The 16,307-nt window shown below is 37.7% G+C and overlaps 7 protein-coding genes across 7 annotated transcripts; all 7 read left to right on the forward strand.

Annotated features, from left to right (window-relative positions):
- Nucleotides 1–151: 151 nt before the first annotated feature.
- FDP41_001871 (uncharacterized protein) lies at nt 152–1,411 on the forward strand (the record flags this gene model as incomplete). The annotated part of the gene is made up of 1 exon (XM_044705003.1): nt 152–1,411. The coding sequence occupies one exon, from the start codon at nt 152–154 to the stop codon at nt 1,409–1,411; it is 1,260 nt and encodes a 419-aa protein (XP_044563514.1).
- A 476-nt stretch (nt 1,412–1,887) lies between these two features.
- Nucleotides 1,888–3,731, forward strand: FDP41_001872 (uncharacterized protein; the record flags this gene model as incomplete). The annotated part of the gene is made up of 3 exons (XM_044705004.1): nt 1,888–2,382; nt 2,556–3,186; nt 3,322–3,731. 3 exons carry the CDS (start codon nt 1,888–1,890, stop codon nt 3,729–3,731), a joined length of 1,536 nt encoding a protein of 511 aa, XP_044563515.1.
- A 1,059-nt stretch (nt 3,732–4,790) lies between these two features.
- Nucleotides 4,791–6,020, forward strand: FDP41_001873 (uncharacterized protein; the record flags this gene model as incomplete). Its single annotated transcript, XM_044705005.1, has 1 exon — nt 4,791–6,020. The coding sequence occupies one exon, from the start codon at nt 4,791–4,793 to the stop codon at nt 6,018–6,020; it is 1,230 nt and encodes a 409-aa protein (XP_044563516.1).
- A 244-nt stretch (nt 6,021–6,264) lies between these two features.
- Nucleotides 6,265–8,526, forward strand: FDP41_001874 (uncharacterized protein; the record flags this gene model as incomplete). Its single annotated transcript, XM_044705006.1, has 1 exon — nt 6,265–8,526. One exon carries the CDS (start codon nt 6,265–6,267, stop codon nt 8,524–8,526), a length of 2,262 nt encoding a protein of 753 aa, XP_044563517.1.
- Nucleotides 8,527–10,798: 2,272 nt separating this feature from the next.
- Nucleotides 10,799–11,269, forward strand: FDP41_001875 (uncharacterized protein; the record flags this gene model as incomplete). The annotated part of the gene is made up of 1 exon (XM_044705007.1): nt 10,799–11,269. The coding sequence occupies one exon, from the start codon at nt 10,799–10,801 to the stop codon at nt 11,267–11,269; it is 471 nt and encodes a 156-aa protein (XP_044563518.1).
- Nucleotides 11,270–12,113: 844 nt separating this feature from the next.
- On the forward strand, nt 12,114–13,034 carry FDP41_001876 (uncharacterized protein; the record flags this gene model as incomplete). Its single annotated transcript, XM_044705008.1, has 1 exon — nt 12,114–13,034. The coding sequence occupies one exon, from the start codon at nt 12,114–12,116 to the stop codon at nt 13,032–13,034; it is 921 nt and encodes a 306-aa protein (XP_044563519.1).
- A 675-nt stretch (nt 13,035–13,709) lies between these two features.
- Nucleotides 13,710–16,262, forward strand: FDP41_001877 (uncharacterized protein; the record flags this gene model as incomplete). The annotated part of the gene is made up of 1 exon (XM_044705009.1): nt 13,710–16,262. The coding sequence occupies one exon, from the start codon at nt 13,710–13,712 to the stop codon at nt 16,260–16,262; it is 2,553 nt and encodes an 850-aa protein (XP_044563520.1).
- Nucleotides 16,263–16,307: the final 45 nt, after the last annotated feature.

A 16,307-nucleotide genomic window follows, 5' to 3' on the forward strand; every position in this document is an offset into this window, starting at 1 on the left:
CTCCTACAAGACGGAAATTTTGTGATTGGTTTTTCGAGTGCATATCATTCAATTTCACACCGATCTGACCTCTTCCGGTCGAGGATCTTTTTCATGCGAACCGTCAAGACAGCCAAGTTTGAGCAAACAACTCATTTCCAACACAAAAAAAATGTCAAACAAGCTCATTTCGTTGGTCTTTGTGACCACCTTCTTGTTGATGACCACCTTCTTCATGTCACCACCTTTCTTTGTGAATGGCCAAATCAGTGCCGATCTCACCATCAAGATTCCAAAAACTTCATTGACTTGTCAACGAACTGTGACCTACACTCCAAGTACCACCACTGTGGCTTTTGACAGCACTTCTCGATGCGATCTAAATGCCACCAAAGCACTTTCACTCGGAACGTTCACTTCAATGGGTTTACAAGCCAGTGTCAATGTTCTCCCAATGATCAAAATGACTGCTCAAGCAGGAGTCACTTTATCTGTGAACATTTTTGGCAAAATGACAAGTGTTGACTTTGCTTTCAATGTCGGTGCATCCATGGGTTTTGATGCCCTCTTTGAATACTTGGATAATGATTCCAATCCAGGTTATCAAGTGGGTGGTGCTGATCAAATTGTCAAATCCTATCCATTAACTTCTCTTCAATGGTCTCAATTGTCTGTTGTTTCGACCAAGATTGATGCCAACACCACTTTCTATCAACTCTCCACTGAAGCTCAAGTTGGAACTTTGTGCAAAGTCAAACTCATTGGTTATCTCACTACCAATGAAGTCATTCTCTCAAGCACTGCATTTGTTTCGAGAGATGGAATTCAACAAATTCTTGTTCCTTCCTCCTTCAAGACCTCTCTTCAAGTGTTAAATATTTCACCATCGAATCCTGCTGCCAAGATTGGTATTTCCACATTGTTGGCATTCCGTGGAAAAGTCAATACAAAGGGTACACGAAGTGCAACCAGTCCAGCTCGAGGTGAAGAACGTCCCGATGATGACTCTGCTGATCAGAGTGTTCTTCAAATTGATACTTCTTCCTACTTGTCTGGATTTTTGAATTTACCAAGTGGTTTCCAAATTCCAAAACCATTCTTCTCGTATCAGACCTTTGTGAGTAAATTGAGTGGTGCCTCTGGAATTGCCTCTGGAAGATCGAAACTTATCTCCACTTCTCTCACTCAAGCCACTGACGCAAGTGCCAATGTCAATACGGAAATGACTGGATCCATTTCGGGATCCTCGGTCTGGAGATTTTATGCTTCCTTGACGGAACAAGTTCAGAATTTTGTGTGGGATCCTTCATTGGGTAGTTCGGATGATCGTCCTCCTTCTCCAACTGTTGTTTCTGGAGTCTCAACATTTAGAGGTGGTGTTGCTGCTCTTCTCGCAGCACTTGTCATGATGTTGATCATGATGGTCATGTAAGAAGAGAATGATGATAACACAATAAAGCTTTGTGACCGCGCACATTTTCTGGAATTGTGTCGAAATAATTAGTTTCCTTTACAAGAAGAAGGTTTAACGTTCATGCTCAGCATTGAAACACGGAAGAATCTCTCCCATCGCACCATCATGAGTTTGTTCTTCGTTTGGATCGCACAGGTTCAAGAGTTCACTAACAAACACATATTTTACTCTCTCTCTCCTAACATGAAAACAGTTTAATTATATTCGATTCAAAGATGTTCATCCTTGACTCGAGTCGGCTATTGGAGGCGCGGAATATTATTATTAAACAATTCATTCAATCGAATTTATGAGCATTTATTTCAAAAAATTCATCTCTCTGTTTGAGCTTAATTGTTGTCGCTGTGTTGTAATAATACACAAACACAATTGTATTGAATACAACGGACTGACTCGAATTTCGTTCGTACTTTCTCAATAGAAACAACAACGACATGATGAGGAGAACAAGTCAACAACAACGTTTATTATTGGTCCTAACAGCTTGCAACAATTGTTTCGGAAAGAAAACGTGGTTGTTGGTTGAGCAGCAACAGCAGAAGCATCTTGATTCTTCTTCTTCCATAGTTCTTCTTATGAATTCATTTAATACTCCAAAACTCTCCTATCATACCAACAACAATCCGATGAACAATACAACATCAGTCAATCACCAACAGCAACAACATGAAGGAATGAATGGATTCAACACCAATAATCATCATCACCACTACGACATCAAGAATCATCCAACGACTACAAACATCTCTGATCCACAACAAGTGAGAGTATCACAAGAAGAACACAAAGAGCATCAACCATTCATTTCGCAACTGATCCTTGGTGGTGCAAGTGGATTTGTTGGAAAGCAATTGCTCAAACATATTCTTTCTCCCAATTCCCAGAAAATTAAGGTTCCTTTTTCGGATCAATTATCAAAATTGTCACAAGTAAGTGTTTTGGTGAATTTCACAAATTTGAATGAATGGAATGCGAGGATTGTTATGAAAATTTTGTAATCATTCACATTCAATCTCATTGAACCACTTGAATTATTTGGAAATTGAATTTTATTTAACTCAACGTTGATGCTTTCTATAATTGTTGTGACCTTATCGAAAAGGTTACAGTTTTATCAAGAAGACCAGATGAAACGAGACAAATTTTGGAACAACAATGCCCTTTTCATAACTGGGAACGAAAAGAATCGATTCAAGTTCAAATTAAGGATTGGAAAGATTTGAATCAAGTCACAACAGAAAAAGATCCATTATTTCTCTTCAAACATCAAGTGTGTGACATTCGAGAAACATTTGACTCTTCTAACAAAAAAGTAGCTGCTGTGAATTTGAGTGGAGCATCTGTGGGAGAAAAGAAATGGACACCCGAATACAAGCAGGAAATTATCTCATCACGAGTGGAGTCGACACAACATTTAATGCAACATCTGAATAGTTTTGGTGATTCTGCGAGCGTCTTTATTGGAACAAGTGCCGTCGGATACTATCCTTCTATTCCTGATCTATCTCCTCATGCTCAAATTTATACTGAATACAATTGCCCACAAGCAGCAGATAATCCATTGGGAGAGGTCACCAAAGCAGTCGAAGACACAATTTCACAAACCAATTTTGAGAATATCAAAAAGAGAATAATATTGAGACCAGGAGCTGTGATTGGAAAGAATGGAGGCATGTTGAGTCATATGATTATACCTTACTTGGGATTTTCATTACCCGTTGTGTTTGGAACAGGTAAGTAACCAAAATATTGGCAATATTTGTTTTTGCAAAATCCAATGAATTCATTTCGCAACAATTTGATTAACACATCTTTCAACTATTTGATTGTCACACCAATGCATCGTTCACTGATGACATACTTGACAGGTCTACAACCATTAAGTTGTGTTCACATTTCAGATCTCAGCAATATGTATATTCATGCACTTTACACAAATTTCAATAACTATTACCAAGCACTTCAGGGAAGGACTACATCAAGCAACGGCACCAACGTCACATCTAACCACGAATCAGCAGTAATTGTATACAATGCAGTCATGCAAGACATGATCACCTTTCAACAATTTGTTTCCTATCTCAATGCAAAAACAAATTTATTCTATTTACCATTAATTCCAATGTCCTATCGTTTAGCGAAAATAATATTTGGAAAGGAACGAGCTCAATTATTGTGTGAAGGACAATATGTGTCACCCACTCGATTCATGCAAGAAAATTTTCAATTCAATTATCCCAATCTCCATTCTGTTGTTGATGAAGTTGTATCCAAGTAGTAGTAGTAGTAGTTTGTTGATTGAGAATGCGCTGTTCGTGATTTAAGGTTGTTGTCGGCATTCATGGGTAAAAGAAACGTGCACAATAGCGAGAATTATCTCAATTTTGAAATCCCTAAATTTCATCGCGCTCTAACATGTGAATGATGATGTGCATAAATGGAACATGTTAGCGCGATGAAATTTAGGGATTCTTAAACGTAATCCATGATTCTTGTTCGTTCCCCAACATTCGATTCTCATAAAATTCAATGATCCAATAGTACGAAAGAGAATCGTTTTCTGATTTAGGTCAATTATAACGGGAAAGTGTCAATAACAGTTGACATTTTTCAACAACATTTATTGACTGCTATTAGCCTTTTGCCTTGTAAGAATTGAACAAGCCTATTTTCTGAAACACATCTCACAACAACAAATCTTCTCTTATTTAGGTCATTTACAAAGAATTATTGACACCTCAAATAGCATTCGCACAATACATTTTATTTCAGTTTTCCACTTTATCCATGTAAGATGAATTTTAATTTTATCATCACTTATCAATATATGTAACCTTACAAATTTGATGAAATTCAATTTAGTGCATTGATCAATTTTTTGTGAGTGTGTTTCCATTCTTATTTTTAGAGACACAAAACTCGAAATTGCGAACATTCTCAAATTTCAATCGAAAGACCTTTTTCAAGCATATTATCCATAATCTCTTCGTGATGATGAATTGCGTGTTTTACTTTTATATTCACGAAATGAACAGTGACATTGAATTCTCGTCACTATGAAAAAGGTCGTTTTGTTTCGCAAAGAGCACTTCAGAGTCTCTACGTGTCAACAATTTTATTCTAGCTATGGAATCAAATTCTGCACAGACCATCTCACCAACAAAAACAAATCACCCAAACGTCCGAACGGTGACAGCTGTCATCACAAAATAATTCCTGTTCTATCTCCTTTCGCCTCTCCCTTTCGTGATTGTGTCAAATGTATCCTCATCACCACCAACACCACAATCCATTCACTTTTGGATCTAGTTGTTATCCAAACAACAACAATAACAACATGACAACAACCATCCACACCAATAACACCACCAATAACATCCAAACAGTTGTCTCTTCTTCTTCCAAGTTGATGAATCTCAAAAAGCGAATATCATCCAGTCCATCCTCCTCTTCCTCTTCTTCCTCTTTACCTTGTTGTTTGAAGAGCTATCAATTCATTCACTTTGATCAACAACTCGAACGAAATAACAACAACAACAACTCCTCCTCCTCGAAAGGACACGCAAATGAGCTCTTATTTGTGAACTGTAATGTGCCTAACTCCAAGACAAGTCCAAACAGTAGCAACATCCCCAGTACTACTAATACTCCAACTACTACTTTGATTCCTTCTATGTTGAATACAACAATAACAACAACAACTCATCATGATACTCTTCTTCACTCCAAACCCATTCCTTGCGTTGGCTTGAATGGAAGTCTCTCTTCCAACCACCACCTGCCTCCTTCTTCAAGAATCTCCAAGAAACACAAATCCTTTTCTTCTTCCTCTTTCAGCAAGAACACAATGAAAGTACGAACCATCCAATCCAAGAAGAACAACACCATGATTCTGAACATGATGATGATGAACAGTTCAGAAGATTCTTCCAATCACATGACCAGTCGTGGTTCTGGTGGTTCATCCTCTTCCTCCTCTCCAAATACTTCTTCTTCTTCTCGACAACAACAACAACAACAGAACACTTCTCCAAACACCATGCTCTTTGACTTTAAACTTCAAAACAGTGGTTTCGATTTTGTCGTCTTTAGTAACACCTCTCCAACCACTTTCAAGAGAAGTTACCGAAGAAAGGATGGAAGTCTCACGAAAAGGCAGAAAGAGCTTTTAGAGATTCAACAACAACAGAAACAGACACAGAAACAACAACAACACGAGACGACAACACAGGCTTCTTCTTCTTTGGCAAAATTGACAACAACAACAACAACAGGTGGCACCATGGAGGTTCGAGAGAGGATGAATCGTGATGATCCTCATCAACAGGATGATCATCATTCCTCTCCCATAACATTTTCATCATCATCATCATCATCGTTGGTCGATTCGACCAATAACAAGACAAGATTGTCCATGATGAACCCAACAAGCACTGCTTCTCCACTCCAACCTGATCAATTATCCCATACCATCATGGCGAGTACTAGTTGTATTCCTCCTTCTCCTTCCCAAACGGTTCTGCGAACAAGAAGAACCTCCATCTCTATTGCAGAGTTATTAAATTGACAACCAATAAAACACATTAGAGGATCAAAGACACCCTTCTGTCCTTCCTTCTATTTTTGTTAATCTCATGAATTTGATTTCATCAGAATATTCTGACACAGAATGATGTTCAGAATACACTGAATACAACGACCTATATTAATGGCGATTTAACTGAATTTAATGATTCATTCATGAAAATACTCACCTAAATTGTTGAACCGTTCAACACCAAACTCACAATTTCAAATAAAAAGAGAAAAAAATGTCCCTTCAAAAAAAACTTCCCTTTCGGAGAGGCTTATTAATGAAATGGTTTCAACATCATCAACCTTGTTTAAAGAATCATATTGCTAGTAGTATTCTCAAAAATAATAATAACACTTTTTCAAAATATGGTAGATGTTTCAGCTCTTCTTTAACAAATCTTACGACCGTTCCGATGGCTCAAAATAATTCGGAATCGTCTGAGTTTGAAAAACAAATCAAATGGTTTGATCCATGTTTCACTCGAGATGGCGTTCATCATCATGAAACAGTGAGCACACCTATTAAAATTTACAACTCTCTTTCGAAAACTAAAGTACCATTCGTGATAGAAAAGAGAAGGTGGACGAATCGTACCGACTCGGAAAATAATGATTCAACATACTCACCGCCTCCAATTTATTGGTATTCTTGTGGACCTACTGTCTATGATGCTTCACATCTTGGACATGCTCGTAATTATGTCTGTTTGGACATTATTTATAGAATTTTAACACACTATTTTCAGTATCAAGTGCTGTATGTGATGGGAATTACGGATGTGGATGACAAAATTTTGAAAAGAGCTGCCGAGTTGAATAAGCAGCCATCGGAAATTTCACTCAAATATGAACGTGATTTTATTACGGACATGAAACGACTCAATGTCACTCAACCTGCAGTCTACACACGAGTCACAGAGCATATTGAAGAAATTAAATCATTCATTGAACAGATGGAAAGGAATGGATTCACATATGTAACGAAAAACGGAGGAGTTTATTTTGATTCCAAAAAGTTTGAAAATAGTGATCACCTCTATGGAAAACTTGCTCCAAATACCAACCAAGAGGAATCCATTCAACAAGAACACATTGAATTTCGAGATGAGAAGAGAGACCCTCGAGATTTTGCTTTATGGAAATTTACCTCGAGAGAATATATGGGATGGGACAGCAAATGGGGATTCGGAAGACCAGGTTGGCACATTGAATGCTCAGCCATGATCGATAGTGTGTTCAGAAATGACACGAACACCAAGAAACATGATTCCTCTATGGAAGAAGAAAAATATGCCACACTCGACATTCACTCTGGAGGAATTGACCTTGCCTTTCCTCATCATAATAATGAAATCGCTCAAAGTGAAGCATGCCATCATCACCAATTTTGCTCTTCAAATCGTACCAATTGGTGCAACTACTTTATACATGTCGGTCACTTACATATTCATGGCCTTAAAATGTCGAAATCTCTCAAGAACTTTATAACAATTCGAGAATATTTAGAAAAATATACGGCTGACCAATTTCGCTTATTTTGCCTTCTCCACAAGTACAATGAAACTGTGGACTATAGTGAAGACGCTATTGAAATTGCAATCCGTTACGAAAAGAGAATTCACGACTTTTTACACAATGTTTCCTTCTACCGAAAGGAGCATGAAGAGAATATTGGAATGAACAAATCAAGAAAATGGGATAGTGACCTGAAAGAATATACTCTTCAATTTTTGAAACTTAAACAAGCCATTCATGAGGCAATTTGTGACGACTTTAATACTCCTCTCGTGATGGATCACATTTCCACAATTATTAACATGATCAATGCTCTCTTCTTTTCGAAATCCTCCAAGGACCTTCTTGCCATTGATGTGTTGGAGAATACAAGTCATTATGTGGTTGGAGTTTTGCGCATGTTTGGACTGAAATTAGGAATGACTGCTCGACAAGATTTTCAAACGGGTGAAACAGAGTCCGATGAAGAAATTGCCAAACATCCATTCACGAGCAAAATTATTGATCTATTTGTGGAGTTCAGAGCTCAGGTGCGAAAGGAGGCCCTCAATTCTGAACCAAAACCAACCAATATTTTACGTATTATTGACGAGCTGAGAGACAAGAAATTAAAAGAGCTTGGTATTCGAATTGATGACAGAAGCTCTGAAAAAAGTATGTGGAGATATGATGTGACTGTAAAGGATGTTGTTGACAACAACAACAACACCTCAGACACTTGTGCTAAATCACAGCTCAACGAGCATCAGCAACAACTGGCTCTACGACAACAAGAAATTGAATTCAAATTGACTGTTCCTCTCGAACAATACTTTAAACTAATGCCTCAACATACCAATAAGAATTATACACAATTCAACGAGTTGGGCATTCCCACACATGATCATGAGGGACAACCCCTTTCCAAGTCAGCCATTAAAAAGTTGACCAAAGAAAGGGAAAAGCATGCTGAGTTTTTGGAAAAGCATTCAAAGCAGAAATAATCAAGTTTTCAGATTTTACAACAACAGAATGCAGGAAAATTCAATTCAGCATTATTCAAATTGCTACACTGTATCTTCATAGCTTGGATCTGTTTTCTCATCCTGATCTTCCTGATCCATTTCTTCTTCCCTTAAGGTCATTTGAATTCCTTGATGTCATCATCATCGAATAAATCGGAGGAAGGTATTTTGAGAATTCAAGCTATTCTCAATGAACTGTTGTTGCTTGATACGGGATGTTTTTTGAAGATGCTGTCCTCTTCAGTTCCCACGAATATAGCTCTCGATGTCATTATTCAAGCGAAAAAGAAGAGTATCATTGAACACGCTTTAGGGATATTATGCAAAAGAGTGTCAAAGATCCAAGACGAATCACTGACGTACATTTTGTTTTCAAGCATAAATATATAACACTTTCAGAATTGAAACTCCTACATATCCTTGAATATCAAGAAGTGGTAGATCGTCCAATGATTCGAGTACTTTGGATGAGACAGAAACATCTGTCAATAGAAGTCACAAGAAGAATTTGGAAATGAAAAAGCTTTCAAAAAGATATCCTATATTCAAAAGTAAATAGAACGTGTTGAATCAGAGCAAGGAGCTTCACAAGAAAGTGCAAAAGCAGAGCAACGAGCTCTCCAAGATAAATTGGAACTCGTACTTATTCCGACACTACCAAAGCAAAACTCGATCATTTATATCGGCGCAGCAACAGCAATTATATTTGGTTTAAAAAAGATGATTGAGTCATTCAATGTAACCAAGTCAAGCAACTAACTTCACAAAAAGCTCATGAGTGGAGGATCCACTCAATCCAAACAACGGGTTTGAGAGCACCCTCTCATGTTTCGAAAGAGTAAACAATAAAAATCGTTTGTTAATTTAAGGAAGGACTAATGGGTTTGTGGTCTCGCCAAACACCCGACCTTGAGAAAGGTTACGCGTTTGTGGAATTTTCTGCATATTTTTGTAGAGTCCCATTAATTAAGATCAATCCAAGAAGAACTCCAAAAACCGCCCAGCGGAAAAAAAGGAGAAAACCAAAGAAACGCAAAAGGAAGTAGGAAGGATGAAAGCAGAGACGAAGAATCCATGATGTGAAGCACAAGAAGTCACAGTTAAGCGGAAGAGAAAAAGATTCCATGATGTGAAGTCACATTTAAGCAATTTCTTGATAAGTCCATGAAAATTAAGAGAACATGAAGAATGAAATACATGAAATTAAAATCACATATAAAATATATAGATAGCTCAGTAAAATCCTTTCCGAAAAGATTCGAATCAAGGTGGACCATTCCGATCGCGAAAAAGGTTAATAAGCTTAAGAAACAAGTGGTGGGAATGCGAAAGTCATTAAGCAACGGAAAGAGAGGCTAATATGCAGAAAATTTTGGAGCATGGAAAAAATTGTTCAAGCTCAACCAAACTCTTTAATTGTTTATTTATCGAAACATTCATGCCGTTCAATTCGTTCAGAACATATCAAATGTCTCAGAACTTTCCACATACTCATGGCCACAAAACTTTTTTCCCAAAACCCCAAAAGCTACATTTTATACAGACAGCCAAATTGCAACCTTAGAAAACTCATCTCACACAATCACAAATTCTCTTAGCCACTCTAATCCAGATTTGAACGGCTCCGCGCTGCTGGAGCTGTCAACAACTTTGGCAGCCAGGACCATCTGGCTGAATGGCTGTTCGCTGCTGCTGCAGGTTGGATGGGCCCTCAATGGACCCTAATACCAAAATATCAATTTGGAGAAACTGATCAATAGTCATATATGACAATTACAAAATACTACCTGTGACTGCTGTAATAACAACTTAACCCTAGAACACTATATCTACTATTTCCCTAAAACTCATATCTATAGAGATTACTTTAAAGTTCTTCGAGAACAATGTTTTTTGATAAGTAGTTGTTGAGATCAGACTTTATTTATTTGTATGCCATGATCTGTCACCTCAAATACTTCTCACTCTAAAAGGATTGACTGGATGGTTTGCCTTTGACTCTCTCCGCAAAATCAACGACAAATCCTCATTCTGTGATGACTAAAGAGATCGTATCCTGAAAGGCTGTTGATAGATGAACCATCTATGGCGATAATGTTAGATGAGTTGCGCAGTAATTAGGTTTTCGAGTACTGTTTTGATTTGTTTCACAAATGATGGTGTTTTGAAAACAGGGTCCAATGTTTGGGATGTTGAATGAAAACACCGTTCAACTTCTCAAGGAGATCATGTTCGAGAAACTTGCCAATAAATGAAAAGACTGCGAGCTTTTGATGGTAGCCATGATGATCCTTCTTTTGTAGATCAGGTAGAAGATCATGATGAGGAAACCCTAGACTCGAAAACTCCAAAGAGTCTATGTTCAAAATTTCAGAAAAAAGATTCTGTGCCATCAGGTTTGGATGCCAAGTGGTCGTCTCTTCCTCTACTGCTGGCTGATGATATTCCAAAATATGAAAAATCATGTGCGAGAATTTCAAAACAATGGTTGAGTGTGGTGCAGAGTATATCAGTGGTATTAGATTTTACGCAAGATCCAATTTTTGATCTGGAAACACTGAAAGATGTGGTGAAGTGTTCCTTTCTCAATGTCACTAGCCTAAATTTATGTGGAAATGAAATTGGAAATACAGGAATTAAAATTCTTGTGAATGGAGAGCCCTCCTCCGTCTTGAAAAACTTGACTGAATTGAATTTAAAAGGAAATAATATCTTCAAATGAGAACAAATTCTCAACTTGGATTGGAATGAAATTGGCAGACGAGGGAGAGAAAGCAATTTTAGAAAGTCCATATTTGAAACAATTAACAGAACTTGATTTATCGTGCAATCAGATTAGTCACGAGACGATCCAACTGTTAGAATCAACTTTTAAAGGACATGTATCCCTTGACGGAAATGAGATGGTTGAGCTTTAATGTGTGCATCAGCTTTTGACATTCAATTTTTTAGTTTATCAATTTAGTTCAATAGCATTTGACATTCAATCGGAGTGCAATTCTTTACGAAATTAAGAGTGACATACAGTAGTTTAACCTGAGCCAAAATTTGCCAGCGAGTTTGTTGGTGTGTTGGTTGCGTCTCGCCCTTCGTGTGTTTTGTGGAAGACCATTCAACCCTGTCCCTAATGAAAGAAGACAACAAAATAGGACATTTTATTTAAATCAATTCGACAAAGATTTCACAAATGGTGACATGAATTGTTTTTTGAGTTGCTTGTTTATGATGGGAGTTGTTCGGTTGCCTTCTGTTTACGATTATTGGACATCTCCGACAGTTGATAAAATTGGAATGGGATATTTCTTTCAAAACCGAATGAAACAATATAAATTTTGTGAAATATTTCGATGTCTTGATTGTGAAATTGATGAAATGGAATCTTTATTGAATGAAACTTTTCGAGAAGTGTGGGAACCTGGGTATGAAATAGCTGCAGATGAAAGTATTGCAAGAGCAACAATGCATAATAATCCTCACCATAAACATGCTCCCAAAATGTGACATCTTAATTTTGTAAAGAATTTCAAAAAGAGAAACAAATTTGATTTTTTATAATTTTAAAAAAAATGCCAAAACTTTGTGTACATTGCAACACCAGAAATGCTGCTCTCAAACGACCAAAGAATGGAGCCATGATTTGTCGGGAATGTTTCTTTGAGTTGTTTGAGAATGAAATTCATGAGACGATTGTTTCAAATCATTTATTTAAACCCGGAGATAAAGTTGCAATCGCGGCCAGTGGAGGAAAGGACTCTACCGTATTGGCTCATGTGATGAAGGTCCTGAATGATAGATATGGATATGGATTGGATTTGTATTTATTGAGTATTGATGAGGGTATCAAAGGATATAGAGATGATAGCTTGGAAACTGTAAAGCGGAATAGAGACCAATATCAAATACCATTAAAAATTCTCGGATATAAAGAATTATATGGCTGGTCCATGGATGAAATTGTTCAACAAATTGGTCTCAAGAATAATTGCACTTTTTGTGGAGTATTCCGAAGACAAGCACTCGATCGTGGATGTGAGCAATTGGGCGTGGATAAGATGGTCACGGGTCACAATGCTGATGATATTGCAGAGACTGTCTTGATGAATATTTTGAGAGGAGACATTGGACGATTGCAACGTTGTGTTGATATTATAACACATGATGACGGTGGTTTCAACATTCCACGTGCCAAGCCATTCAAATATACCTATCAAAAAGAAATTGTCCTCTATGCCTACTTTAAGAAATTGGATTATTTCAGCACAGAGTGTTCCTATTCTCCAAACGCTTACAGAGGACATGCAAGAGAACTCATCAAAGATTTGGAACAATTACGACCTCAAACAATTATTGATATTGTCAAGTCAGCAGAGCAATTTCGGTTTCACAAGAATGAAGAAGTTCATGATGAGCATGATGGCCCATTAAAGAAGCGAACGCTCACTAAATGCATTCGATGTGGATACATTAGTAGTCAAGAATTGTGTTGAGCATGTGTTTTTCTTGAGGGATTAAATAAGGGAACAGCTCGACTCGCTCTCTATTCAGATGGTCAGTCAAGGCCAAACAGAGGAAAACAAGTGGTCGTTAATGAGTCACCAACAGCATCGTCAAGCACAAAGCCTGCTGAAAGTAGTTGTTCGAGTAGTGAAGTTCCTCCTTCTCAGAATATCAATAATGGGGTCTCTTCTGATGCATCCAATAAGACCACACAAGACAAGTCGTTGGAGTGGTGAGTGAGAATTTTCCAATAAAAAACATTCCATAAAAAATTCCCTCAACCACTTCTCTCGCTCATTGTTGTTTTAAATTTGGTTGCTTTTCTGTCGGCCACAACTCTCTTCATTGAACTCTCCTTGCATCATTCGCTGCAACAAGAACAAATTGTTGTACCACCGCCTCGTTTGTTTCCGAAGTGAGAGAGAGCAGGCACAACTTTGCAGAGTGCATATCGTTATTTTGCAAAATCATCATCATTAACATTTTTCATCATCAGACAAATTGGACCAAAAGAGCAAATATCGGGTGGCCCATTCAAAGCCCGATTTATTGTACCAACCACAATCATTACATCCCTTAATATTGAGATCTAATCGTTCAAAACACATCAACAATATCATCAGAGAGGAAACCACAAATTATTATTTACAATTCCGTACATCAACATGAATCTTGCAAAATATCAAGATGATGAACAAATTGATGAAGACTCAACCTCAGATACTTCTTCATCGTTTGGATTTGATGGTACCACCTCCGAAGCTCCAGCTGTTTCACTTCACCATCACCATCCTATCAACAACCATAGTACCACCACTACCACTGAACACATTCCATCAGAGGAACAACAGCTCATGATATCAGTAGCGGAGGCTGCTAACGATATTTACAATAACACGCAACTCGGATTGCAAGAGAAGATATTCGACGGGTTTTTCATTTGCTTCTCGCAAGCTCTTTTAGATCCTCACTTGGAAGATTTAAAGTACAAAATATTATCTAATGGAGGGCTGTTTTTTGATACAGTTACAGACAAGGTCAATATTGTTGTTCTTGCTAATTCTAACAATCATGATAAGGACAGGATCAATTATGCTATCAAACACCAATTACCAATCGTTTATGAAAACTATATAACGGATTGTTTTGCAGTTTGTACTCGTTTGGATTGGAAGCAATATTGTGTTCCACAAATGGACCACTTAATTGAAGATATTGCCCAACTTTATCAAATAATACCTCACCACAATCTGGTTACGTCATCGGAACATATTCACCAACAAATTCATGATATTAATGCCTCTAACTACAGTCTTAAACTCTTTGTGAAGGGTTCTAGGAATTCAACATATACTGACCAATTTCCAGAAGTTCTCTACACGCTCACATGGAAGCACAAGTATGATGCTCGGATTTTGTGTAGCGAAAAGCTTTTTGCTGGAAAACATCAAGGCAAGATTATGGAGAATCTTGAACTATTTCTGGTGATGGGATACAATGATCGTATTCCTGTTTTTACAGATGAACCAAATACACCATCCACACCTACCAACAATATTTCTGCATCCTCAAAACAGAATACAAAGAAAAAGAAGCAAGCATCGTCTTCCGCATCATCAACAACAACAACAACCTCTGTATCATCAAAAAAGAAGGGACAAACTAGGAAGAGTGAAGATAAGGCTACCGTTACAATCTCTAGCGTTCATAGACCATCAGATGAAGAAATTGTTATTAGATTTGGAATTAACAGTTTGTACTGTTCTAAACGATTTCAGTACATGCCATTCCGTCTCTGTGTCAAGTATACACCAATGGATTGTCCTGTTGATCAGCATTTCACCATTTTTTCTCCAGAGTTCAAAACCTTTGTTAAAAAGGATGCAAATATTACAAAATATTTAAATCAACCATTTCCTCTCAATCCCACAGTTAAGGTTATTACCAAAGCATGTACAACAACCACTAGGGTTGAATTTTCCAAATTCACAACATCAAGCTCTTGCTCATCACCCAAACAGAACACATCTACCAAGAAATCATCAAAAAAGAATGGAAATTCACAAAAGAAACGAAAAAAGGATGAAATTGATGAAGATACCACTGATACTGTTACTGCTACTACAACCGCACTACAATATCCTCAAGTGAACCCCTACGATCAGAATGGAGCAGGAACACCTGGTACTCAATGGCCTGCAATGAGTGATATGAATATGATGTATCCATTTCTTTCCATGTTCCCTCATCATCATCCCAGCTCAATGTATCCTTCCATACCTCCGCATCCAACTGTAGATCCCAATCTTGCCTTATATCCGCCAATGATCCCTCAAATGGGAATGACATGGATGAACGAACCTGTGGGCATCAATCCAAGTGGTGACATTTTTTACTCACAAATTTTCAAAGATGGAATTATCTATAAGGTCGCCGATCTAGTCCTTGTTTCTCCTTGGGAGACGGGTGAAGATGGTGAGCCTATTGAAAATGACAAGCAAGACAAGGATGATACAATCGATGATAGAAAGCCCATTGAAAAATTTTGGATTCTTAAAATCATTAATCTACTTCAAACAAAATCAGGAAATATTCGGTTTATTGGACAGTTTTTCTATAGATGGAGTGATTTACAGGGATTTTCATGCGATATTGAGCAAAGCACCGCAATAACAAAATCCAGAAAGAACCACGACTTACCACCAGAAAAAGAAGTGTTTGTCTCTTTCGATATGCACATCGTGCCCATGTCACATGTTCATGGAAAATGTTTTGCCAAATTTTTGGACCCAGCACAATTAACAGACTTGGATAGAAAATGGCTTGACAGCGACAATCGATTTTTCTACCAATGTGCCTACAATAGAAAGACCAACGAATTGGTGTTACTTGAGGAACAAGTCCTCAAAATTCTCAGAGAGGATGAAGATCACTCTCCACCACCCCACACCAGTCATCCTACACCCATGCCAAATCCACTATTTCCAATGAATCCCATGAACCCAATGAATCCAATGACTATGAATCCCATGAGTGCATTGAGCCATGGGCATCCAATGGGTCCCATGCCAACCTCAAGTCTATTCCCACTTCCCTCAAATCCTTTTGCACCTTGGTCACTAAATCCACCTCCTTTCCCGACCTCTTCTGCATCTTCGACGAGTTTAGAGCCTCCTTTGAAGAAGACGTCAACCACGTCTTCCTCTTCAGATAAGTAAGACAATTTGTGTGGAGAAACAAGTTCTAATTGTCAACCACCGTCA

This window comes from Naegleria fowleri (assembly GCF_008403515.1).
Source record: "Naegleria fowleri strain ATCC 30894 chromosome Unknown tig28, whole genome shotgun sequence".
Taxonomy (NCBI): domain Eukaryota; phylum Heterolobosea; class Eutetramitea; order Acrasida; family Naegleriidae; genus Naegleria; species Naegleria fowleri.